The sequence below is a fragment of the Xylocopa sonorina genome, chromosome 5 (assembly GCF_050948175.1).
Source record: "Xylocopa sonorina isolate GNS202 chromosome 5, iyXylSono1_principal, whole genome shotgun sequence".
In the NCBI taxonomy this organism is placed as follows: domain Eukaryota; kingdom Metazoa; phylum Arthropoda; class Insecta; order Hymenoptera; family Apidae; genus Xylocopa; species Xylocopa sonorina.
In genome coordinates, this window is record NC_135197.1 from 7,711,523 (window position 1) to 7,734,758 (window position 23,236).

The 23,236-nt window shown below is 30.8% G+C and overlaps 7 protein-coding genes across 15 annotated transcripts in view; 3 read left to right on the top strand and 4 right to left on the bottom strand.

The window, feature by feature from the left end:
* LOC143423471 (dystrophin, isoforms A/C/F/G/H) overlaps positions 1-3,784 on the bottom strand; it is a 361,743-nt gene extending 357,959 nt beyond the window's left edge. For 4 of the 6 annotated variants that reach the window (XM_076894837.1, XM_076894838.1, XM_076894836.1 and 1 more), the window contains exon 1: positions 3,616-3,784. In XM_076894837.1, the coding sequence (XP_076750952.1) occupies positions 3,616-3,706 (91 nt within the window). In that variant the 5' untranslated portion in view covers positions 3,707-3,784. Of the gene's footprint in view, positions 1-11; positions 625-714; positions 859-3,615 lie in introns of those variants that run through there. The other 2 variants (XM_076894833.1, XM_076894834.1) reach the window with 2 other exon arrangements.
* Positions 3,785-5,132: 1,348 nt separating this feature from the next.
* Nop10 (Nop10 ribonucleoprotein) lies at positions 5,133-5,928 on the top strand. The gene is made up of 3 exons (XM_076894930.1): positions 5,133-5,311; positions 5,489-5,531; positions 5,597-5,928. The coding sequence occupies exons 1-3, from the start codon at positions 5,258-5,260 to the stop codon at positions 5,692-5,694; spliced, it is 195 nt and encodes a 64-aa protein (XP_076751045.1). The 5' UTR covers positions 5,133-5,257; the 3' UTR covers positions 5,695-5,928.
* A 1,456-nt stretch (positions 5,929-7,384) lies between these two features.
* On the bottom strand, positions 7,385-13,341 carry Sidl (SIDL trafficking protein particle complex subunit 10). Of its 2 annotated transcripts, XM_076894915.1 has the most exons (11): positions 12,776-13,341; positions 12,134-12,351; positions 11,842-12,035; positions 11,556-11,751; positions 11,323-11,434; positions 11,057-11,244; positions 10,746-10,964; positions 9,203-10,633; positions 8,640-9,101; positions 8,124-8,445; positions 7,385-7,974 (listed from the first exon to the last, which is right to left on the bottom strand). In XM_076894915.1, exons 1-11 carry the CDS (start codon positions 12,852-12,854, stop codon positions 7,847-7,849), a joined length of 3,549 nt encoding a protein of 1,182 aa, XP_076751030.1. In that variant the 5' UTR covers positions 12,855-13,341; the 3' UTR covers positions 7,385-7,846. The 2 variants fall into 2 exon arrangements, with proteins under 2 accessions (XP_076751030.1, XP_076751031.1); XM_076894916.1 differs by lacking the exon at positions 7,385-7,974 and having other exon boundaries at positions 8,217-8,432.
* Positions 13,342-13,791: 450 nt separating this feature from the next.
* Polr2m (RNA polymerase II subunit M) lies at positions 13,792-15,262 on the top strand. Its single transcript, XM_076894931.1, has 4 exons — positions 13,792-14,101; positions 14,167-14,422; positions 14,500-14,856; positions 14,930-15,262. The coding sequence occupies exons 1-4, from the start codon at positions 13,950-13,952 to the stop codon at positions 15,143-15,145; spliced, it is 981 nt and encodes a 326-aa protein (XP_076751046.1). The 5' UTR covers positions 13,792-13,949; the 3' UTR covers positions 15,146-15,262.
* A 56-nt stretch (positions 15,263-15,318) lies between these two features.
* Positions 15,319-17,073, bottom strand: Rpl13a (ribosomal protein L13A). Its single transcript, XM_076894933.1, has 6 exons — positions 16,957-17,073; positions 16,341-16,471; positions 16,160-16,269; positions 15,827-15,972; positions 15,517-15,639; positions 15,319-15,443 (listed from the first exon to the last, which is right to left on the bottom strand). The coding sequence occupies exons 1-6, from the start codon at positions 16,975-16,977 to the stop codon at positions 15,360-15,362; spliced, it is 615 nt and encodes a 204-aa protein (XP_076751048.1). The 5' UTR covers positions 16,978-17,073; the 3' UTR covers positions 15,319-15,359.
* A 283-nt stretch (positions 17,074-17,356) lies between these two features.
* On the top strand, positions 17,357-18,920 carry LOC143423487 (COP9 signalosome complex subunit 9). 3 transcript variants are annotated; one of them, XR_013101830.1, is made up of 4 exons: positions 17,357-17,549; positions 17,670-17,739; positions 17,814-17,920; positions 18,288-18,920. XR_013101830.1 is itself a non-coding variant. In XM_076894861.1 (3 exons), exons 1-3 carry the CDS (start codon positions 17,481-17,483, stop codon positions 17,849-17,851), a joined length of 177 nt encoding a protein of 58 aa, XP_076750976.1. In that variant the 5' UTR covers positions 17,357-17,480; the 3' UTR covers positions 17,852-18,018. The 3 variants fall into 3 exon arrangements, 1 of the variants encoding a protein (XP_076750976.1); XR_013101831.1 differs by having other exon boundaries at positions 18,741-18,920; XM_076894861.1 differs by lacking the exon at positions 18,288-18,920 and having other exon boundaries at positions 17,814-18,018.
* On the bottom strand, positions 18,661-22,403 carry Dp (transcription factor Dp). The gene is made up of 11 exons (XM_076894859.1): positions 21,984-22,403; positions 21,167-21,285; positions 20,975-21,041; positions 20,727-20,824; positions 20,454-20,620; positions 20,101-20,263; positions 19,656-20,017; positions 19,484-19,566; positions 19,327-19,410; positions 18,973-19,236; positions 18,661-18,891 (listed from the first exon to the last, which is right to left on the bottom strand). The coding sequence occupies exons 1-10, from the start codon at positions 22,030-22,032 to the stop codon at positions 19,007-19,009; spliced, it is 1,422 nt and encodes a 473-aa protein (XP_076750974.1). The 5' UTR covers positions 22,033-22,403; the 3' UTR covers positions 18,661-18,891; positions 18,973-19,006.
* Positions 22,404-23,236: the final 833 nt, after the last annotated feature.

Sequence of the window (23,236 nt, forward strand, 5' to 3'; positions counted from 1 at the left end):
GACTGACATACCTATGTAAACGACTTCCATCTTGAGACGTTGCGGAGACGCAGCCACCGGATCGGCGACGTAACAATATCCAAGGGCACAGAAAGAATAAAAGCACAGAATATCACATCGATTACAGCCGCCACGTTGGGCGGGCTGTCACAGATTGCACGTACGAGACGCGAACACCGAGAACAGCAACGATCTCAACTGAATCGTACCGAGTGCCTGAGCCGATCTCGACGATGAGGTTAGAATCGCGCGCGCACAACGCGCGACAATGACGATCCGTACGCGACACTTGTTGATTCCACACTGTCAAGGAGACCACTACATCCGTATACGCGCAAACACGTCGTCACTTACAGCCATGGGCTTTTAACTTTCTCTCTCTCTCTCTCTCTATCTCTTCAGCTCTCTTCCTCTTCCTCTCGTACACTCTATCGCACTATTTCTGTCTCTCCTGGTTATTCGTCTCGTTCTCACCAAGGATTGCGTTTCTTTCGAGCCTTTATGATCTTCGTCGCGATCGAAACTTGGACGGCGTGAAGCCACGATATCGTTTCTCGTTCAGGCAAACGGTACGTATCGGGACACAACAGGAGAGTCGGAGAAAAACAACTGTTCGGTGACAATAAGATGAAAGGATGTACAAACGAATGATGGCTGATTTGCGAGCCGAAAATACAAAACGGGAAGAAAAAAGAAATTGACAGGCGTTCTTACTTTCATACAAGCGTCCAATAATCAATCAAACGAAGTGCACACCGGCCGAGTCCCGTGCAAACTGGCAACCTCGGAGTTCGAGACAAGTAAGGCCCAACTTCCCCCACCCTTGCCCGCCCTCTAGCGATGTACACTTCCCCTCTGTTTCATTTCGTCCTTCGCTTTGCTCCGTCCTTTCTTTTACCCTCGAATGGTTTCTCTCTTGCTCTAAGTAAATATCGTGAAATTTTATTGATATCCACATTGGAAAACAATAAAAGGAGTATTAAAATTTCGGCTCAGCTAGTTGCGAATTAAAGTTGTTCAATATATCGATTAAACTGATACTTACGAATTTAAAAACGATTCTCCTGATCATTCTTTTAACTCTATTATATCTCTCAAGTGTATCAGTTTCATAATATTTGTACGATTTATAAAAAAATTATGATAGATAACCAATTATTTGACAGAACAGAATATTCATTAGTGTCTAAAAATAGTCAAGAAGTGTCAAACGGACATAGAAAAATCATGATCTACGTGCGCTGGAACAGGCCCTCGGGCTCCTCCTTGTGGACCGTAAGGCCCAATGTATCACAGGTAAACAGGATCTCAGAAATCGAAAGAAGTAGTCTCTCGAATGGAACAGGTAGAAAGAGGCGGGTTGTATAGCTCGACAATATGTACGAGTTGTACATTCTATTCATCATCGGTACCCTACTATGTAGAAATCAAATTTTTATATAAATATAACAAATATAAAGATAAAAGGGTACATATAATAAAAAAATGTAATATAATCTGCATAACATCAATAAAAAAATAAAGCCAATACGACATAGATATAATAATAAGCATTTCGATATGTAATAGCTAATTTTTTATCTGTTTATGCAAGTTCGTGTATATATTTAATCATCAATTCACCTTTTTAAAAGCTATGTTGAAAATCAAGACGTAATACGATTAGTACAATTCTTAGAAATGCCTTTACATCTTTGTATCAAAGACCTCCCACAGCGTCACGTTTCCAATTCTTCAACTATGTATAATTCGATCAATCTCAGACAAAGATACCACAATCCTTCCACGAATCTAAATACGCATGTAGCCAACATGATTAAATTTCTATAATTATAAAGGCGAAACAAAGATATATTTCATTATTTAAAGTACTTACAAATATCATTATCCATAGTAGTTTTCTCTTAGATCCACATTTGAAATCACTGAACATTAAGCATTTATATATTTCGTTAAATTAAATGCACAAATCATCACACATATACACTGCAACATACACTGCACGATTACACCTTGCACCACGTTGATAAATCACATCTCTTTTTACAACGTTGAAACTGCAAATAATATCATTATTTACATATATTTGACTATTCCACATACATCACATAATATAATTCGCATTTTTATGTTATATTTTCTCGCGAAACTGACCAAATTTTCGGATATTTAAAATCAATGATTATATTATACCGTAATTATAAAAATAACGATATCATATTTCTACTAACCACATTTCAAATTTTTGAAATTTTAGAAAGCATCTCTTATTCAATTAACAACGAATACACGTTTTCAAGCATTATTTAAGAGACTAACTGATTCAATTAATGCGCACACATGGTTCAATATCGTTTAATGAGATTCTAATGAATAGCACTATCCAGTATAATCAGGCATAGATTTCGTTAACAAGGAACAACCTCATTCGATGCAGTCTATCGCGACACTGTAAGGTGTTGAGAAGCTTGCCTTGTAGGCGATCTTCTTTCGAGAAGTCAGCGCCGACGCATAAAATATCAAATTTGTTCGAACATCTGAACAATACTTTCAATACCACTATCTCGTTATAAATTTGACGCTAGAAATGTTTGTTATAAATATAGAAACTGTCTAACGATAAACATAGATAGTTACATTCAGTTTAAAAATATTGTAAGATGTTTAGGTTCATTCACACTTTGGAGACAAAGATTTTTAGAACTTCGGATTGCATAGAACTGTATGCAATTAAAATGTTTGATTTCAGGGTTTATGCACATCCGTTGCTGTTCTTACTGTGAAATGCACTTACCAGAAATATCGCACATGCTCTAAAAATATCGTCACGTGCGAATTATAAGCAAGGAAACTGAACAAAGGATGATCTTTATCCATATCAAAAAATCAATCAAAAAGTTAACAGATATAGCGAATACTTAAACTAAATTAATAATAAAGGAATGTATCTTAAACATATAAAAGAGGGAGAAATGTATTGAATTGGGAAGATAAGCACAGACAAATTATTTCTAATCAAAATTCAAAAGTAGGAGTTTAGAAGTACTGTTCAAGAAAGATTCTCAAGGTCAGTACTTCAAATTTCACGATGTGATAAGGCGCAATCATCGATGATATTCCAACAACTTCACCTTGAATTATTAAGAGAAATCTAATAAACTTTGTGCTATGTATAAAATAGCAAAATAATAACTAATAGTTGTGCCAAAACAATACCATTATGAAGAAGATATATTGGAAAAGTTCTGTGAATGAATTTATGCATTTAAAGAAAGTATATGACATCAACGAGGTTTTTTAAACTTGCATATTTTTACATAACGAGACAAGGTAAAACGTGCTATGAAACGTGATCGCGACGTCGATCATTTCTATTTATAATTACGTAAATAACATATAACGTCACAATAGTAAGCGTACCTTCCTAATAAATGAATGAAATTTAATAGTACTTATCAGTGTGATATGTACTATTGAAACCAATAAAACGAGTAAATAACATCTTATTTCATTATTCTATCATTAAATGTATACATATATATGGCTGTGTGAATGCTCCAAAATGTAAGAGAAATATAGATTTCTTTAACATATATTTTGTAACATTTTAATTACCTTTAATGGAAGTAATCTGATCCTCAACGCTTTCACCTTGCCATGGATCTTCCTCGACTTGAACAATCCATCGAATTTTTCTTGGTTGCATCTGAAAAAATATGATATCTGTTTATGAAAAAAGAAACTCCGTTCGTAGCGAACCATTGCCTGTATAACATCGAACTGTACCAGATTAGTAGTTCAAGCTAGTTTTAAAGTCGATGTATCGGTATCGGTATACGATTATTTTTTATATGTAGAGTGTTTACAGATAATGCGAGTTGAAATGGATTTCTTCGATTATAATTTTAACTTCTATGGCCACATTATTTTGTCTAGCGCTTATCTTTCTTTTCAACGTGCTTTAACTTTTTATCATTTATCTGATATGTTTCTTAAAAATTAAGTTATATTTCAATTTTTTGTAATGTTTCACAGTTAACCAGTTATTGAATACACGTAAGAGAAATTAATGATTAAATAATTAGTTAAAATTATCCAATCTGTTCTCTAAATATAAAGCGTAAACAGATAATTATACTATTGATATAAAATTAGGTCGATACATGTCCATTGATGATTAGATGTTAATGATTAGTCATGTAGTAATTATGAATTAAGCTAGAATGTAAATGATCATCCCACTCGCATCGAATAAACTCGTGAACGTATGAATAACGCAAAAATATAAGTACCTTCGGATATCGTCGAAGAACATTAGAAAAATGTTTGTAAACGCAAAATTTACAAGATCGCGTCCAAATACGCCTGTTGCGGGCAATACTCGTTCCACTCTGACAATGATTTGTCTGTCAACGGAAGTGACACTCTGTATTATGACTATCTGGCGGTTCGTTGCATTGACCATGCGTACTTGAATCTCGACTTCGCTAAGAAGAATTGTCAGAACTTCTACACCCACGGAACTGTTAGTTACGTGTGTGAACAACCAGATCTATCATTCACGAGATATTCTGACGCAGGCATAAACCACTCTTAAATTCTTCTCGGTTATTAACTGAAGAACACCATTCACTGTCAATCCCTTTAACACGCATAATATACCAGCGCTATGACCGCGATTGAAGTTAATCGAACATAATAGCGAACGAAATTTTTTCAACCTGCAACTTCAAATTTCCATTAACATTTCTCGAATTCAAAGAAAAATTGATGAATAATTTGTCATCGATTTAAAATAATTGTTACGCATAAAAAGATCATACTACCTTAGAGTGTACTTTGTAGTTAACTACATACATATATTTAACGGTCGAAATTTTCAGACCTTAGATATACTAAATGCATGCCTAAAATGCAAGCTCAAAATGTATGTTTACGTCATTCTATGAAATGAAACTTTTAGTTTTATGAGTATTTCAAACATAATTACCATTATATCTGCATACTTTGTAAAATACATAAGTTATTATCAGATTAGAATACTGCATTTAGTCCGATCGTTCTCCTCAACGGTAAAATTTTGAAACTACTAGTTAGACAAATCGATCTGGCTGGTCGATCGAGTTATTATCGAATCACGCATGCGTTAAAAAAGTGATGGGAATGAATGATTAACCACGAGGTAGAAATCGAAAGTGAGTGCAAAATATAACCTATGTGAATTAAGGCAAAGAACAGTAAAGATTAACAAATAAATATGTATTTAATGTATTATTTGAATGAAACTGGAGATCGAGTATATACGTTAAAGGTAATAACTACAAAATATTTGTTATTATAAAGAGAAAGAAAGAAATTAATTATAAGTATATGTTAATTTCAAATACCAAAGGTGTTTCTTTCCTATGTTAATGTTATTTTGTTTTGCGTACTATATTCTTCTATTTATTTTTGTTCTTATATTTACAAATGCGTTTTTGTCTTATAGAAAATCGATCCTTATGGAAAACCGACCCTATCAGCTCATCCAGGTAAACAAAAAAAAAATGTTGTTTTATAAACCATTACAATAAATTAATTTAAGAAATTATTCTAGCTCGATTTTCTCCAGAAGATAAATATTCCAGGGAAAGAATAACATTGAAACGTAGATTTGGATTGTTACTCACGCAACAGCCACTTCCGACTTATTAATATTTCTTTCACGTTTATAATTAAGTGTATCTGTACGTACATACTGCAAAAAATGACACTAGAATTATAATATTATATGTAAAGTAAGATTAAATATCATATGAAGTATTAAAAAACATGAAAATGTAATACATATATGTATATCTGAAAACTCTGCGTTCCAGCCTTATGCATAAGTTAACTTTCCACGCCTACAACTTCCTTTCTTGATAATCTAAATATATAGTTCTAAATGACAACTTATAATATGTATTTGAATTCGTACTTAAATTATACTTTAAATGTAATACACATTTTTACATGAAATGAAACAATTGTTTACCTTATTTTATAAAATCTTTTTTTATTCTGAATTTAGATTTGTCTTAACATGTACATATAAAAAATAAAAGTTATATTTTAATCTATTATACAATGCCTAATTATTGTGAATAGGATACAATATTATCAGATAATGTATTCATGGAATTACATAAAACCCAGTTTTTTAAATTTATAATCTTAACATTATATCAGAAATACTTTAGAATTTTTTGGACAACTGCTTATGCTATTAATAAAATTAAAACATTTTAAATTGATACATACAATAAAATATCATTGTAAACCCAAATATTGTATTAACATCTCATGACACTTGTAGTTCTCATTAAATACATTGTATTAGACTTAAAATAAAGAATAACAACAGGTATTGTATTTAATGCACTCAAATATCTTTGTATACATATGTTCAAAAAATACATATACATGTACTTTTTATTCATTTTTGTCATTTAAAAATGACATTTAAATATTCTGAATTAAAAATAATTTTAACATTACACTCTCTTAAATATTGTTTTAATTGCAGGTGAATGTGCCTAATGATTAATTTATATTTTTGCTACCTATCTATTAATTAATAAATAATATAGAAATAAACATATATTTTTTTCTTGAATACATGTAGTATCATCTAAAAATATTATGTATATATGTCCAGTTTCGACATTTTTATATATATAAATATCAAATTGAGTATTGTAATAAGTATATTATTTACATGACGAATGAAAGCAAACCATTTAATTGAAAGGTGATTTTCTAATTAACATGGCAATATCATAATTTGCTTTGCAATATTCATATTTAGAATATTGAAACTAAGAAATGAGTGTAACATAAATAATATTTATCTTGTTCTTTTTATATACTTACATGTACTTACATTTTTGCACAAATATTTATTATAGTACACAACATCTTTATCCTTAAGGTAGATGTTAACTATTTCTCGCTGTATTTGTGTACAAACTATATAATTTCATGCTCTTATTCAATGTTATGAGTATATTCTTGATGAACATCTGTACAAATTGTATAGAATTGTACTTAAAAAAAAAAAGAATTAAATATTCAATCATCTTAAAACTAAAACAACATAATTTGTGAAGATTTAAGAATTAAATATAGTTATTGTGAATGTTTTAAAATGAAAATCTGACACATGTAATATTTATATTAAAAAAATTAAATACTTAAAAAACAAAAAACAGTTTAAACTATTTATGCTATTATATATACATAATGTAGAAAAGTTATATAAGTACATACTTTTTAAAATAAAAGTAACAAATTTTTACAACTTATTTCAAGTTAAACAGAAAAATGTTTTTTCAAATTTTACACATAAACTGTACAACAATATAAAAAAAATGAAGACTTCAATTAGTTCACTAGAATATAAATCACATTAATGCAGAAGAAGAAATATTTTTCACCAATAAAACTTTTAAGTTTTACCTACTGTTTATAATATATTGTCATATCATTTTGTTTCTTTCAATGGCAAAACTTATAAATTAATAATTACTTATTACTAGTAGAAATAAACGACAATGCAAATTGAAATTTGACTTTTGAACAAACGTTGTATGAACATAACTTAATCCAAAACATATAACTTTTCTTCACAATTCAAATTTCAATTTAAGAAATATAAAAATCATAAACAAACCAGTGATGATTGATAAATGAATAATAATAATAATATTACTCAGTATCATAGAAATATACCAGAATGTAGAAATGGTCTTGATCAATATGCATACAATTTGCATTCTATAATGTTGCAGATGTATTATGTACTTATTAATATCAATATTTGCATTTAGTTTACTTCTGAAGGTGCCGCTGGTAGAACATGAACTTGCTGTGCTTTACTAGCATTGTAAACTTGGCCAGGACTGAATGGTTCTAGTCTTGAACTAGAAGCTATTTCACTTTTACGAATCGTATCTTAAAAAAGTTAATTAATGTTAGCAATATGAATGGATGGAGATATAAAATAAATTACGTTAAGATTTAAGGGACATAACATTCAAATAAAGAACAAGGAACAAGGTGTCTCCAACATTTCAAACTTTTTCAAAAATTAAAATGCTTACCACTTTTAGACTCGGGTGCTGGAATATATCGAGACAATCTAACAACGGGAAGAGGTAAATAACCGCTGGTTAATGGCATCACGTCTAATGTGACTCTTTGTTTTTTTAATACTTCCAAAGACACAATACCAGCAGTACGACCACATACAGCCCACATAGCTTGATCGGCAAGAACCTCATACATTAATTGTGGTGAAGGATTTGGATTAGGAGTAGGTAACATACGTGTTACTGTGAGATAAAGATGGCACATGCTACCAGCACGACAAAATTCACCTCCATTTCCAGCTGGTTCAACTTTTGAAGACACTGTAAATAAAGTCTGGAAAATGATATTATAAATAGAAACTCACCTTTTCAAAATATTTGTTTTAAATAAATTTTTATATTTTACATTTTTTATCGCAATTGAATTATTGATAAAGAGAATTTTTACAGAAGTTAATTATAAAATACAGATTTTTACTAACTTATATCCAATAAACGAAAAGCTTAAGAAGTAATTTATACCCTTACCACATAATCTGTAATGTCAAAATAACATCTATAAAGACTAGATGCTTCTTCCATTCTTTGTAATGTGTGTATTTGTAGTGGGTCATCGTTGGTATGCAAATCGTTAAATTCTTCAGTATCACTGATTGGTATGTATTTTACACGAAAATCAGTCTTTATTGGCATCAGAGACTTCTCATCTTTACCAATTTCAAGTTCCCACATAAATGATACATTTATTCCATTACCTATTACTAGCCTCTGGCCGGCAATAGGATTTAAACTTTTAAAATTAACATCTATTGATGTTACTGTCATTAATTCTGGTTCAATTAGTTGTAGAAGTTGACTTGTTAATCCTGTCACAATTATTTGAAGAAATTTTCTTTGTTTTGCTGTGTGAAGTTTCATATTGGACATAAGTGGTGGGCCAAAATGCAAAAGTATGCTTTCTTCTGAACCCCATGGACATTGAACATTCAACTACAATATTGATAATCATCAATATTTAAAAATTTTTGCTCCCTTTTCATATACCTATTATTTTCAACTAATAAAGCATATAAAATAAATGAGAAATATACCTTGTGTTCCATTGATAATGCATCTTTCTTTGGTGGTAATTCGGCTAAAACTTTAAATTTTAATCGTATTGTTTGAAATGGTTCACAAAGTGGCAGTGGTATTTCTAATTCTTTAGACATTGCTCCTGTTGAATTATCCATTTGTATTACTAATCCTCTAGATGTACGTAATTTAAGTTTCATTTCTTTTGTTATTTTTATACTCCCACTCATAATAATCAAATCGACGTTTTGAATAAGGCCTGCCAATAAATCTCTACCACATTTTAACGAAATCGTAGGTTGGGTTTTAGCTACTTCGTAGCATAATCGAGGATTTAAAAAGGCCGATAAAAATTCTAATTTTTCCTCAATAACCAACGACAGTTGGCCGACTTTATAGAAACCAGGTTGATCGACGCGTCTGGTTAACGTGAATGTATTTGTACCTGGTTTTACAATAAATTCGTTACATGATAATGCTTTACTAAAATCACCTTTTGCATTAACAGATGGTTTTCTATGTTTTGTACTGTCAGAACGTCTTACGACAGGTTTAGTATTTCTATGCACCACACTAGCAGATCCAAGACTTTTGTCTTCTTTATAATCTAAATACGAATGTACTTGTAATTGAAGTAAACTTGGATCAAACGGTTTCATATCTTCTAAAGTACATTTTGATAATAAAGGAATTGATGGTTCAGGTGGTAGTTTTGAACCCTTTTTCTTATTAGATAATAGGGGTTTTTGAATTTCTTCAACAGATATAGAAGCTTTAGTACATTTCACTTCTCTAGGAAATAAACTTTGCATACATATCTCAATATTGACAACGCAATCTTGCACTACTTTATCCATCACTTTAACTTCCATACTGAGTATCACAAAAGCACATCCAAGTTCAATGAGTAATGGTTCTGGTGATGAGATCATTTTCATGTACCCAAACATTTCTTCAAAGTATGTATTACGGACAGTGATGTGCAGTACATCTAAACTAGCAATAGAGGCACAGACTTTCGTGTATTTCTCAACATCATCCATTCTTTTATAACATTGCGCCAATTCAAGTTGAGTTTGTGCTGCTAAGTGATTCCAACCTTCACTACTGTAAGTTTTCAAAGCATCTGACAAAAATGCCACTGCTTTTTGGTTCTCGCCAAGTTCGCTATAAAATTGTGCTAGTTCTTTCCCTATTAGTCTGGCTGATCGAATCCGACCTACATGCTTATAAGTACCCATAGCTAATTCTGCATGTTCAAGATATTGTTTCTTAAATGCCTCTTTTGACGAAAGCGCCTCTTTCAATTTATCGGTAGGTGTTAATTTTCCTTCTATCTGAGGCTCAGAATCGCCCATACCAGCAATAAGATAAACAACTGTATGCAGTTGTTCACTAGAAGGTTCACTTCCAGGCATTAAACCACATAATTTCCCTAAATTTCCCAGCTGTAATAGATTCAAATCAAGTTTTTAATTACTAAAGGTATTGTCTCCTACTATTAATTTTTAGTAACCTTTGTAATAAAATTATTCACATACAAACACAATAACAACTTACTTTATCCCTAGCAAGAGCCCATAGACTGGCTGTATGTAAAGAGCAGAGGTCTAGTTGTTGATTATTATCAATATTATGGGATGATAATTGACAGGCTTGCAATACCTCTAATGCACAAAGAAAAGACCAACATTCAATGGATCCTTCAGGTCGTTGAACTTCTAATATACGTAGTTCGCTTAATGTGTTATGAACAAATGATAAGCACCTTTGCGCAACCTAAATTACAGTTATTATACATATCAGTATTGACAGCAAAAACTTCAGACAAAACTTTTTGTAATCAAAATAGAAATTCGATGATTACAAACCTCCCACGGTTTGTTAAGCGCTAGTAACATGGCACACTGTCTACTGAATAAATAACTTCTAAGATCTAATAATGATGCTTTACATTCAGCCAAAAGATGTCTTAAATGATGATTTGTACCATTGCTTAAATTAACACCACCCCAATTATTCAAAGGAGTTTGAAATAGATTTAACCAAATTGGTGTATCTACAAATTTTGTTCATAATATATTAATTTTTATAACTTTCAAACAACGTATAAGGAAATAAAATAAAAATATCATACCTCCTAAGTTTGAATTAAGCACAAATTGTGTAAAAAGAGCATCTAATTCATCATATTGCACTAATGCTTCATCGTACAATCCTAACATTTGCAGAACAAATGCAAGTTCTTCCTGAAAAAAGTAAACTTTGTTTAAAAACTATATATTATATTATTAACATGTAATACACTAACATCTAAAAAAGCAGATACATATACAAAGATAATGGTTAAAATTATGGATTTTAATTTACCTGTAATAAAAAGTAGTGACAAAAATTCCAAGTTGGATGATTTCTACTTTCTCTTTGTTCCCTAATAACATCTTCAAAGTGACATAGTCTTTTATCATATGCAACAAGCATTAAATAACGAATGCGAACAATTAAACTTCTCCATGATTCAGCTGAACGCATCTCTGATTTTATTGGATTTATTACAGCACAACATCTATATAAAATACAACATATAAGATATAACAGAGCTGCATATAAGAGTATTTAAACTTATCAAACATTTATTAATTAATTATTACTTCACCTATCACCATTTCTGGCAGCAAAATCACTGCGAATTTTATCTAGAACCGTTGTTCTAGGTAATAACTTATTAGTCTTTTTTATATCATAAGTTTCTACTATAACAATCATCCACTCATGAATGTGATATTCTCCTAATGTTTTTAACCACCTATCTATATCCTCCCTGACACTTGCTTTGTAAGTATCTATGTCCTGTAATCTCAATATGTACAATCAGAAAAATATGAAACAAATATATAAACTTAATGTATTTATAAACTGTTTGATAAGTAGACTATTAATCTACTTACAGAACATTCAGTCCAATAGATATGGAATATTGGTTGTTTTATCAAATGCCAATCTTCCTCAGTTGGCAAAATATCCTTTGTGAAGGGCACAAAAGTTGCCCCAAGTTTGACTTGCTTAACTGGTCTGCTAAATGATCTACGCCATTCCGCCATATCAGCAGGTATGGCTTGAACCAAACTGTTCTCCAATGTAGAAAATAATTTGTCATCTCCTGCATCTATAGTGGAGAAATCAAAAGAGCAGTGGATGTTAAACGATTGTAAATGAAAAATTATTTTTACAATATAGTACTTCATAGATGCAATTAATTGATAGGTTTTTATGCAATACACTTGATACGAACAAAACAAAACTAAAACGATTTAAAGAAAAGTAAGAACGTTAACCTATTTAAAATAACATATGTTCGTCAAGAATGAATACTGACTGTTTAAAAAATTATAATTACAAAAGAAATTATTACTATATGTTAAACAGCTTTAAAAAATATCACATCATATCTCGAATAATTCCAATTGAAGAAGAAAAAAGAAACATCATGAAGATTGACAGTTCATTGAGGGCGTAAATAACAATGCTTAACAATAATGTCATCGCAGATAAGAGGTTAAATAAATTAATGTTTTAATTAATGAACTTACACGTAATAATTGGTTTGATATCCATAAAGTTATTCAATCTACGTTCACCACCCAAAGACGACTCCCCATTGCAATTCATTTCTAAAGATCGGCAGTTGCTTCGCGAACTTGCTTTCAATCATTACAACTTTACGTCACTTTTATTACTTTATACAAAAATTATTTTTTAATTCCTATTTATATAAAATATCCTATAATTGAATTATCTTTTTCCAAACTAAATCAAGGACGACAACCTCATTCCTCGCAAATAGATAAAAATTGAACATAATATAATAAATTGAACATTTTATTCCAATTCTTCGGATAAATCCTATTGAGGTTGGAATTGAAATCTTGGTTTGACCCACGAACAAGGCATAATATAGATCTATCGTCCTATGTAAATTTACACCACACGATCCGTAACCTAGGTTAGCATTTTCATGTCACATCCGACATTATCGATTTAGTGTTGAAGAAGACAGCGCTACAGTGATACATTAAAATAGTACGAAGGATCTAGAGTTCTTAAATCCCGAAATAAAAATGCATCGGGTGACTGATCTATTCTATGCATCGTTGCTGCCTCAACTTACAACCTCTATAATTCAAACTAAAAGTTTTTATAAGGATTTCAGTCAACAACAAAGTTTTGTTTATATGTATTTAGATCTGCCCTATTCCACATTTGTATTTTAACACGTGCAGTAACAATAGTTTTAAAGATTTCGGTATCGCGTATTTAACTTGTACATATATGTTTTGTTTGCTTCGATCTTCTGTTGGTTGAAAATGAAAATGTGTTCTATTTTACTTAGTCTCTCTACATATAGCATAAATTTATAATTGTGAGAAATATGTAACGAAAATTTTACTCATAGTTGCAAGAAAGAGTATAATATTTTTATTATTTAATATTTATCAAAGTGCATAATGTTTCTATCCACCCAATTATATTTCAATACAATTGTGGGTTATTTTTTTTGTGGCTAATATAATATGTAACTTATATTTTTAATATTATAACTACAAAAGTTTGTCTATCTATATGTGTGAAAATAGTAATGTATCTTCTGACTCCAAATGTATTTATCAACTGGCTGTACTACAAGTTTAAATATTGTACATTCTGTTGAAAAGTTCATTTTCAAGTTCATTTAATGTGAAAGAAATAAAGGCATTAAAAAGACAAATGTATCCAAAGAAAATAATTAATAAAATACCAGGTGATCTGCCATCCCCTCCTAAAAAAGAAAATCAAGGATATATCGAAGATTTGGGAAGAAAATCAAAACTTGAATTAGAAGAATTATTGCAAAGACAAGATAAAATTCTTAGTAATAAGTAGGTATGGGTTGATGTATAGATTATGTTATTAGACTTTGTTTTCATAACACAAATTTTTCCAGAGCATTCATCTCTAAACTGCCAGACAAAGGAGAAAAGATTACAGTGTTTAGAGATAAGTTATTAAAAGAATTAGAGCATAGAGATGAAGTTGAAAAAGCAGCTAATCTTTTGTCACGATTGAATTTAGCATCCGAAGGTAAAGCTGCTATGAATGAATTGGAATGGACGGGTAAATATAATGAAGTAAAAACGACTACTAAATTTGTACAACTAGATAGTGATGATGAAGAAGACCCGTTGAAAATATTAGCGCAAGTTAGTTTTATATTACATTGAACTATATCATGTCTTCCATAACTTCACTCTTTATACATGTTGTTTGTTGTTATTAGCCTACAGGATCTGGCGTTCATAAAAAGAAAGTAATACATTTACAACCAGAGGAAAGCTTAATTAAGCCAGAAGACTTAGAGGAAATAGAATCTTTTAAAAGAGAACCTGTTGAACATATTACATACATCGTCAACAAAATTGAAAAACCTTTAGAGAAAAAAAATAAGGAACCATTTAAACCATATAAAACAACTAAGTCTAATGTTCATGATCCAGAAAAAGAAAAGCAAAGGAAACAAAATAAACATTGGGAAGTTACAGCAGCAACACCTCCACTTATAGTTCATGGCGCAGTGAAGACTATAAACTTAAACGAATCATTGAAATTACAAATAGAACAAGCTGAAAAACTACAAGTATTAATTTCGTATATTTTTTAAATATTACCCTAATAATAATTGTTCTAATAAACATTATGTTGTGTTATAGGAAATTCAAGCTAAACATGCAGCAGAAAGATTAGCTGAACAACTTGGTTTACACAATATTGGTCCACTACCTGAAAATGTAGGTAATTATCGTCTACAAGACGAAAAAGAGACTAGTTCGTCTTCTGAAGATGAAGAAGAAAACGAAGTACACGACGAAGAAGATAATGATAAAGCAGGAACTGTTGTTTTTACAGTAGATAGTATAGAACATTAACTTAATATCAACCACATATAATTTTGAACATTCTGTAAATATGTTAATAAATTGATAAACTTTGTAAAAAATTATAATTGTTTTTTTATGTGGGGTTGTTGTGTATTATTATAATAATAAATATTTAAAAATGATCAAATTCGCTATGCACTTAAATTAAAAGATTCTGATAGTAAAAGGTTTATGGAACTTTATTATTTTTACAATTTTTATATTAATTGTATCCAAAATTATTAATAATGGCTGTGTAAGGTGCTGTAGCCTTGGAAACGGTTTGCCCAGCTTGCTTGGTAAGTTTCTGGAATAATAAAAAAATATGTAAGAAAGAAATCTGTTGATGTAATTTATACTTTCAATATTTTTGAATATACCTTGAGTTTGTCTCTCTTTTGAACCTCCAAAATTGATCTGACGCGTCTCTTATTTTCCAGTGTGCGTACCACAGCCTTGTATTTCCATCCAACTTCATGAGACAACCTACCTACATGACAATACTAAAAAAAAATTGATATTAGTAATATCCACATCTTTTTGTACATCCAACATGTATTTCTGAAATGTTTACTCAGTTAAATATCACATCAAAAATTATATTCAGGCGCAAATTACCAAACATCATTGTAGTGAAGTAAGCTATTACAAAGTTACATTTTTTCATTAAAAATTAATGTTTTACTTTACCTTTCTACCAGGTTTAAGACACATAACTCTCATAGCACCTGGTACAACAACACGTTTCCTGTGATCATATGGTGGTGGACAACCTTCATAAATTTTTAACCGTCTGAGAGCATCCTTTCCCCTTTGTGTTTTGTGTGGGATCATTCCTGCAAATTAAATAGTATTTTTAAGATTTGCAACATGTAAATTGCAAGTCTTTCAACATTCTGTAACAATCTCATATAAAATGTGTTTTTCATTATGTTATCAAATAATGTAGGTAAGATAAATACATAATCATTGATTACTAACAAAATATGGAATACTATATAGATAACCAACATTTGAACATACCACGAACTGTTTTCCAAAGTATTTTACTAGGTGCACGGAAATGAAAGGGTCCACGAGCTGGATTTACATTACACCTCTTGCGTAAGAATGACATAAACTTCAATTTATTCCTAAAATAAAAGTTACGTATAAAATAAGCTGTAATATCTCATATGAAAATTTAATATTCATTCCTACTGACCTGAAGAAATTACCAGAGATATTAAGTTGTTCGCTACGAACAACAATTACTTTATTGCCTTGCAGGATCGTTTTGGCAATAATTGCTGCCAAACGACCGAGTAGATGGCCACGGCCATCAATTAATATTGGCTAGAAACATATACATTTATAATAACTTTCTTTCTATTACACATGAACATAAATTACAGGAAAAAGTATTAATACCACATTTTATGCATATATGTATAAATATTTCTCATAGTAAGTTTCACTTAACAAACATACCTACATACGATTACTTATAACAAATAACACGTGTCAATTAACAGAATTAACATACAAATTAATTATTCCTTTTAATATTACAAAGGAAGTATTATTTTTATACCGAAAAGTAATGAAATATTGAATTTGTATTATTTAAGGTATAAAAACAACAAGATCCGATTGTAGGAAACACGTGTACACGACATAGAAAACCGTGCAATAAATGATATACTTTCAAAAAATTTACACTAATAAATTGAAGAAACTGGTTATTAAACTCTTCTGCATAGTATACAGATTGGAATAAACATATTTTATACTATAAACTACTTTATACATCTTCAAATAATAAAACGTAACGTTGATACCTTATTACTGAAGCCAGTCATTTTGTCACCGTACCGGAAAAGGATCCATGAACGTTGAAAAGTATGCGACCTCTTACCGGAAGATATTGTAACGTAGCTCACAGTGCCTCCAACATTACATTTGTTCCTAAAAATAAAACGATTATTATTTGTTAAGAAATTATTAATGTAACGTTATAATTATTTGTTTTTCATGTTACTGAATAAAAAGATATAACGCGTGTTATATTTATTACTTCACATAAAGATACTAAATATACATATAATCAGATATATGGATTTTGCTTCTTCTGGAACATACGAAACATGGTGACTACCGTATTTATCGAATGATAAATGGCTTTAGCTAGTAACATCAAAAAGTTTCATTTGAAATATTCGACTGCATTCAGTTACTCTAGATAGCACTACTCTCAGAAAACAGATCGTTGTGCGTGTAGTTTGTTGTGATACATTTGTTGCAAAACACAATAATTATATAAAGTATTTAACAAATTATTCGCGTAATTCAAAATCTTGATAAGATGAAACCTACGCTGGTAGCAGATGAAATGTTTCCCGAAGGTGCTGGGTCTTACATTGAATTGGAAGAGGTGCGTATTAATTTGCTAAGGTTATGTTTGTTTTGAAACAAATTGGTATTAATAGTTTATAACATATATAAACAAAAATTAACGCATTGATAAAATTACATACTAGTAAAATTGTTATAGGTCGGTGGTAGTCGATTATTAGTTGACCTAACTGCAAGTGAAAAAGCAGTTCATGCGGATTTTTTCAATGGTAAGTAAACATAACGTTCAGTCACAAAATAATTATTGCTAAATAACATTAAACTTATAAATAATTATTTTCAGATTTTGATGATCTCTATGATGATGATGATCTTGAATAAAAATTTAGTAGTTCTTTCAAAATCAGCACTTTTTGTGATTATAAAAAGAGAAAGAATCTTTCAAATATGGTAATTATACATTATGTTCCATAAATTTTATATTACTTTTAGCACAAAAGTTGAAGTACAGAAACATGAAATAGATTCTCATTTATAATTTTATAGAATTAATTTATCTTTTTCTTTTATTCAAATTGATTAAACAACAATAACAGATTTTCAATTAATATAATGCACGTAAATGTATGTAATCTTTACAAATAATTATAAAACAAATTAAAATAATGCTTCATAATATATATTTATAAATTATATTCTGTTACAATTAAAGCCTAAGCAAAAATTTCTGTCGGATAAAAAAAAGCAGTTAAACATATAAAGGTAGAGAATTCGATATACACAGTGTGTTAACATTATTACAATTTATTATTTTTAGTTTCGAAATTGAATTTGACGTGCGCCCATATCCAGAATACCTTTCATCCTGGTACATTAGCACGGGCGGATATTAATTATAAACGTGCCATAAGAAAATGAGTACTGGTCATAATGTCTCGTACACATTAATATCGATATCATTGTAAAGATTATAATTTACAATACATAGATGCTAGTCATATAAACCTGTTAAGATGATGCACAATTCAAATAGCACCCCGGGTTTCAGTCGCGCCGCATAATCATGGATCCTGTCGATCGTCATGCATCGAGAGTCTCCTTTTTCAGACGAGACGGTCTGAAGCTTTTAGAGTTTTATCCCTACACGATTTGTTACTTGTTTCTTTTTTTTATGTGTGTGTGTGTGTATGTGTGTGTGTGTGTGTGTTTCTCCTTGGCCCCAATCGACATTTAATTCACTTTTTGACCATCCCTCATTTCACATTAACAGACGTTTATCAACAGTAGCAACGAGATTCCATTTTTAAGAGGACCTCGATTACCACTAATTGTTCGCATCTTGACTGCGGATAAGAATGACATTTTTGAGAGCGATATCGATGACGACCATGTCGAGTACACTGCTAACAGTGACGAGTATCCTATAAAATAAAAATACTTTGTTGCTTGAGTTGAATCATTTTTATCGATAGACTTTACAAATACCTTTGTGCAATACTCACCCTGAGTCCAGCCCCGAGAAAATCGTTCGGAGTGCTAGTTAACTTCGAGATCACTATCGGCTTGGTCATCCTGATCAGTTTCTTCTTCTTCATCATCCTCTTCAGAATATTGCGAGGGTGGCGACAGAACATCCTCTGAGAGGGAAGTATGAGAAGATGAAGGTGGTCGAGAGCCTTCTAATTTTGTATCCAGGTCTTCCATTGAAGTACTTGGTCCAGGAATGGTCACTGGGATGAACTTTTCCAAATCACCAGATGCCAATTCTAATATAGTATGTTAATGCAAAATGTTTACATCATGATTATTTAAACATTAATGTGTAAAAGAATGTTTAAATTATAAGTAATACATACGTTCTACATATTTTTCCAGAGATTTTGGAACCATTAATTTGGCTTTTCGCAAATTTTCTTCAGTGCACTGCCCTTTTTCTAAACCTGTTCAAATGTTACATTTTATTAATGAATTAGATTCATAGATGTAAAGGAAGATACTAAACAACTTGTTTACCGAAAGCTAAACCCATTTGCTTTAGAACTTCAATATCGTCATGAATTTCAAACTTATCGTTAAAATTGAACAGGTACTCGGTTCTATAACAAATATCATTTGATATTATCAATTAAGGTACGGTAAATACTACGAATAATAAATAACAAGTTATGCCTATTAAGTGTCATACTTGTCATTTGAAATGCTGCAATCTATGACAGTCTTTTTGCTAGTATTCACAATCAGGAATGGCAGCTGTATGGCAGAATTTGGTTTTGGTGGGCCGCGTAGACTCTCATTGGCACGATTACGTTCCACCAGATTCTTAAAAGAAATATGAGAGAGAATCAACTGATGTAATTGTTGCGTTTTCGCTTTGATCCTCTCGATTTTCTTCTTTTTATCTTTTTCAAGCGCCAAACATTCCTGAAGAGAGTTAGTTGGCAAACCTAACCACCTGATTTCTTTTTTTTCTTTCGAGATGATATTCATCGCCATTAAAACGTTCAAAGCATCATAAACACGTCTTCTAATGTTCTTCTGATCATATTGCTGTAATAAAAGCAAAAAGGTATAGTACTAATAGTAGTCTGCTTACATTACCTCGGATATGAAAAGATGGAAAAAATTCCTACCTGGTCTGTTAAGGAGTTTATATGAGCAGGATTAGTAAATTCTCCAACAAGTTCATCTGCAACTTCGTTATACGAGGTCGTTCCTTTCTTTTTAACTTTTTCACAAACTTTCATTGAAAAATGGCGTAATCCTTTACCTACTTTTTCTGTTTTTCTCCGTTTGCTGCAAAATCAAAATAAAAAGTAAATTATGAAAAATATGTTAACAAGCATCCTAAATATATTTAATTTTATAGGTTACATTTTTTTTTATACAAGATATTGAAGAGATAATTTCTTTGCAAGTATAAAAATTATTTATAAAAAAAAAGAGATTAAACTTATACGCAAAAAAATATAGGATAAATTCTTACTCTGGTACAAAATCACCACCCTCAACATCTTGTCTTTTCCTAGAACCACTGTGATCCAATATTGGACTGATATATGTTTTACCACTTGCATCTTTGACAATTTGTTGATTACCAGACTGTTGCTGTTGCTGTTGTTGCTGAGACACTATTGCCTGTTTTATATCACTCTGTATAAGAGAAAATATACAAAACAATTAAATTATATATCATTTAGGTTCCTAAATAAATTCCATAATAAAAGTCGATAAAAAAGTAATTGTTTTAAACACATACCATTTGTGCAGACGTTAATTGTATAGTCTTGGTCAGTACAGGCTCACCAGACTTGGTTGTTGCCAACTTCGTATTCTGTAGTGGGATTGTAACCAGTCCTAAGGAAGTTATAAAACATTGTTTTTGTTACATTTTTTCTAAAATTAGATAATGATAAATTATACTTCCAAATAAAAGTTAAAATATGTAAAATTTTATAGATTACCAAAAAAAAAAAAAAATATATCATTACTACTATTACTACTCACTTTGGCCAGGAGTTGAAGGACTCTGCAGACTGATAGTTCTAAGAACTTGTGCGTTAGATGACAAAACCTAAAGAATATAGTAATTTGAACTAAATTCAACAACAAAATACAAAGCTCAATTATTTTCTTTATATATAGTATCAACAAGAGGATTCAAATAGTACAAACATAATTCTTATAAATGTATTCTACCTGAGATTCTTGGCTCGGAGTCTTAAAGACTTTAAGGCCACCTGCATTTGTTGTACTGACGATACCACCCAATGCCTTATTGGCTGTACTCTGCACTACTTTTATTACTTGTGGATGACCTAAAATGGTATCATGTTTTTTTATTAATGTTTTAATAGTTAAAGAAATAAGTATAATATAAAGATATGAACTTTTGATTAAATTCAAGATTATTAAAATTTACATTTCTCTTAATAAGAAAGTTTTATAGGTTCAATAACATAACATTAGAATTCTACTATAAAACTTACAATAATAAAAACATTTATTGACGTATCACATATCAAATCCAAATACATCAATTAATAATAATATACTAACAATCGAACATTTCAAATTAACTAAATCAGAGGAGTAAGCTGATGATCTTTATGTCTCAATTTACATTGGGGAGTAAGCTTGACCTTTTCGAATGAACAATGAAGAGGAGCAAGTACATACATTCCTAAGCAACCTAAGATACAATAGCTTGAGAGTAACATAGTTTTATTTGTATAATAATAGAATAGGGCAAATAAAAATGTGTTTTCGTAAGTGCAACAGAAACAGTTTGTACAAAAGCAGGGTACAGGACCAGTGTGAATATGAAAAAAGAAAAAGGGTCAATAAGGGTTGTAATTGACAAGAATTGAGCAGAGGGTTACAGAAGCTTAAGCATAAATCTAGGAACAGAACGGCAGGGGTAACAGTAAATGATGTTGAAGGGAACGAAGGAAAATCAAGACATTATCATTGAAGTGAGGCATGCTGATAATTGGCGCGCACTCGGCGTACTTACCGTTCGCGTCATGTATGAGAAAGTTCATCGTTTTGTTTTGTTGCGTCATCCTCGAGGTTAGAATTCCGTCCCGGCGTCACCGACGATCACGACGATCGACCGAATGCCGAGTGAAAATAAAAAGATCATAGGTACACTCGCTAATCTTGGCTCGGTCTATCACCAAAATGGCGACTATGATATAGAACCATTTGAGAACAGAATTCAACGATATACAGATCAAAGGATATTTTATTGCACGCACAAAATCAAAAGCCAGCCGTTTCTTTATCGTACTAACGCAACCATTATGAAGAAACGTTCATTGACTTGCAAAAATATCGCACGAAAATCTAGCTTCCGCGTGCACAGTACAGAATAGAGACGAGCTTGGCGGCACGACAAAGTTAAACAGCTGATTGGTTGCTTTCTCAGTCACGTGGTCCCTCCTGTTCCACGTATGGGCACAGTAATCTAGGTAAGAAAAAGCTGTCTCTAGTGTACGATATAATAGGAAGGTGTTCCGAGCGAATATCTCTACCTAGGACACTTTTTGTGACAATTACTAGATAGTACTGATGGTTACCGCTAGAGGTATTATAATCATAAAGGTGAATACAAATAAACAGTTGTCGAGGTTATAATAGTAGCCATTTTCAATCGTCAATCGAAGCGTTGCATATAGTACTTTAGAGTGAAAATACATGCACATCTGTGTATGCGTATACAGCTTTTTTAGATTCGCGCCTCTAGTGGTTGCCAAGTGTATTATCGGCGGAACATCATAAATAATCAAGGGACATTTGAATATTTATTTATTTTACACTGTGCCCTAACATTATAAATTAGTATTGAAATTTTATTTTTGATGATAATTTTATAGTAATAGGTATTTATTCATTTTTTTAATACAAAATAAATAACTTGTGCTATAAACATTTAACGAATAAGAAATAGCGTATAATACTATGCAATTGGTTTTTATATCTATAGATGTAATAATAAATAGAGAGAAAAGTAATTTAGGGGCATTATTTTTAGCGTCGTTATTAATTTCAGGCGCAATTTTCAAAAACAGTAATTGCCTTATAATTTATTAACTACTAACAATTTTGAATACGTACAGAGAAATTTAGAAGTAAGATAAGCATTTAAAGTTTTTTATACTTGAAATGTATTTCAAATATATATATTAATTAGAGGAACTAATTTTATAATTAAATTTAATATTATCGTCTTATAACAAATATACTTTGCAGTAAATACTAGTACAT

Coding starts and splice junctions, on each gene's coding strand:
- Nop10 (XM_076894930.1), top strand. CDS start 5,258: ATGTATTTAATGTATTATTTGAATGAAACTGGAGATCGAGTATATACG. Junction 5,312..5,488: donor ATCGAGTATATACGTTAAAG/GTAATAACTACA, acceptor TTTGTCTTATAG/AAAATCGATCCTTATGGAAA. Junction 5,532..5,596: donor GACCCTATCAGCTCATCCAG/GTAAACAAAAAA, acceptor AAATTATTCTAG/CTCGATTTTCTCCAGAAGAT.
- Sidl (XM_076894915.1), bottom strand. CDS start 12,854: ATGAATTGCAATGGGGAGTCGTCTTTGGGTGGTGAACGTAGATTGAAT. Junction 12,352..12,775: donor TATCAAACCAATTATTACGT/GTAAGTTCATTA, acceptor TCTCCACTATAG/ATGCAGGAGATGACAAATTA. Junction 12,036..12,133: donor TCTATTGGACTGAATGTTCT/GTAAGTAGATTA, acceptor TTGAGATTACAG/GACATAGATACTTACAAAGC.
- Dp (XM_076894859.1), bottom strand. CDS start 22,032: ATGACGCAACAAAACAAAACGATGAACTTTCTCATACATGACGCGAAC. Junction 21,286..21,983: donor TCTCATACATGACGCGAACG/GTAAGTACGCCG, acceptor ATACCATTTTAG/GTCATCCACAAGTAATAAAA. Junction 20,264..20,453: donor GGTGGTGATTTTGTACCAGA/GTAAGAATTTAT, acceptor TTGATTTTGCAG/CAAACGGAGAAAAACAGAAA.
- Rpl13a (XM_076894933.1), bottom strand. CDS start 16,977: ATGACTGGCTTCAGTAATAAG. Junction 15,640..15,826: donor GTCTTAAACCTGGTAGAAAG/GTAAAGTAAAAC, acceptor ATTTTTTTTTAG/TATTGTCATGTAGGTAGGTT. Junction 15,444..15,516: donor AAAAGAGAGACAAACTCAAG/GTATATTCAAAA, acceptor TTATTATTCCAG/AAACTTACCAAGCAAGCTGG.
- LOC143423487 (XM_076894861.1), top strand. CDS start 17,481: ATGAAACCTACGCTGGTAGCAGATGAAATGTTTCCCGAAGGTGCTGGG. Junction 17,550..17,669: donor CTTACATTGAATTGGAAGAG/GTGCGTATTAAT, acceptor AAATTGTTATAG/GTCGGTGGTAGTCGATTATT. Junction 17,740..17,813: donor TCATGCGGATTTTTTCAATG/GTAAGTAAACAT, acceptor AATTATTTTCAG/ATTTTGATGATCTCTATGAT.
- Polr2m (XM_076894931.1), top strand. CDS start 13,950: ATGTATCCAAAGAAAATAATTAATAAAATACCAGGTGATCTGCCATCC. Junction 14,423..14,499: donor CGTTGAAAATATTAGCGCAA/GTTAGTTTTATA, acceptor TGTTGTTATTAG/CCTACAGGATCTGGCGTTCA. Junction 14,857..14,929: donor AACAAGCTGAAAAACTACAA/GTATTAATTTCG, acceptor GTTGTGTTATAG/GAAATTCAAGCTAAACATGC.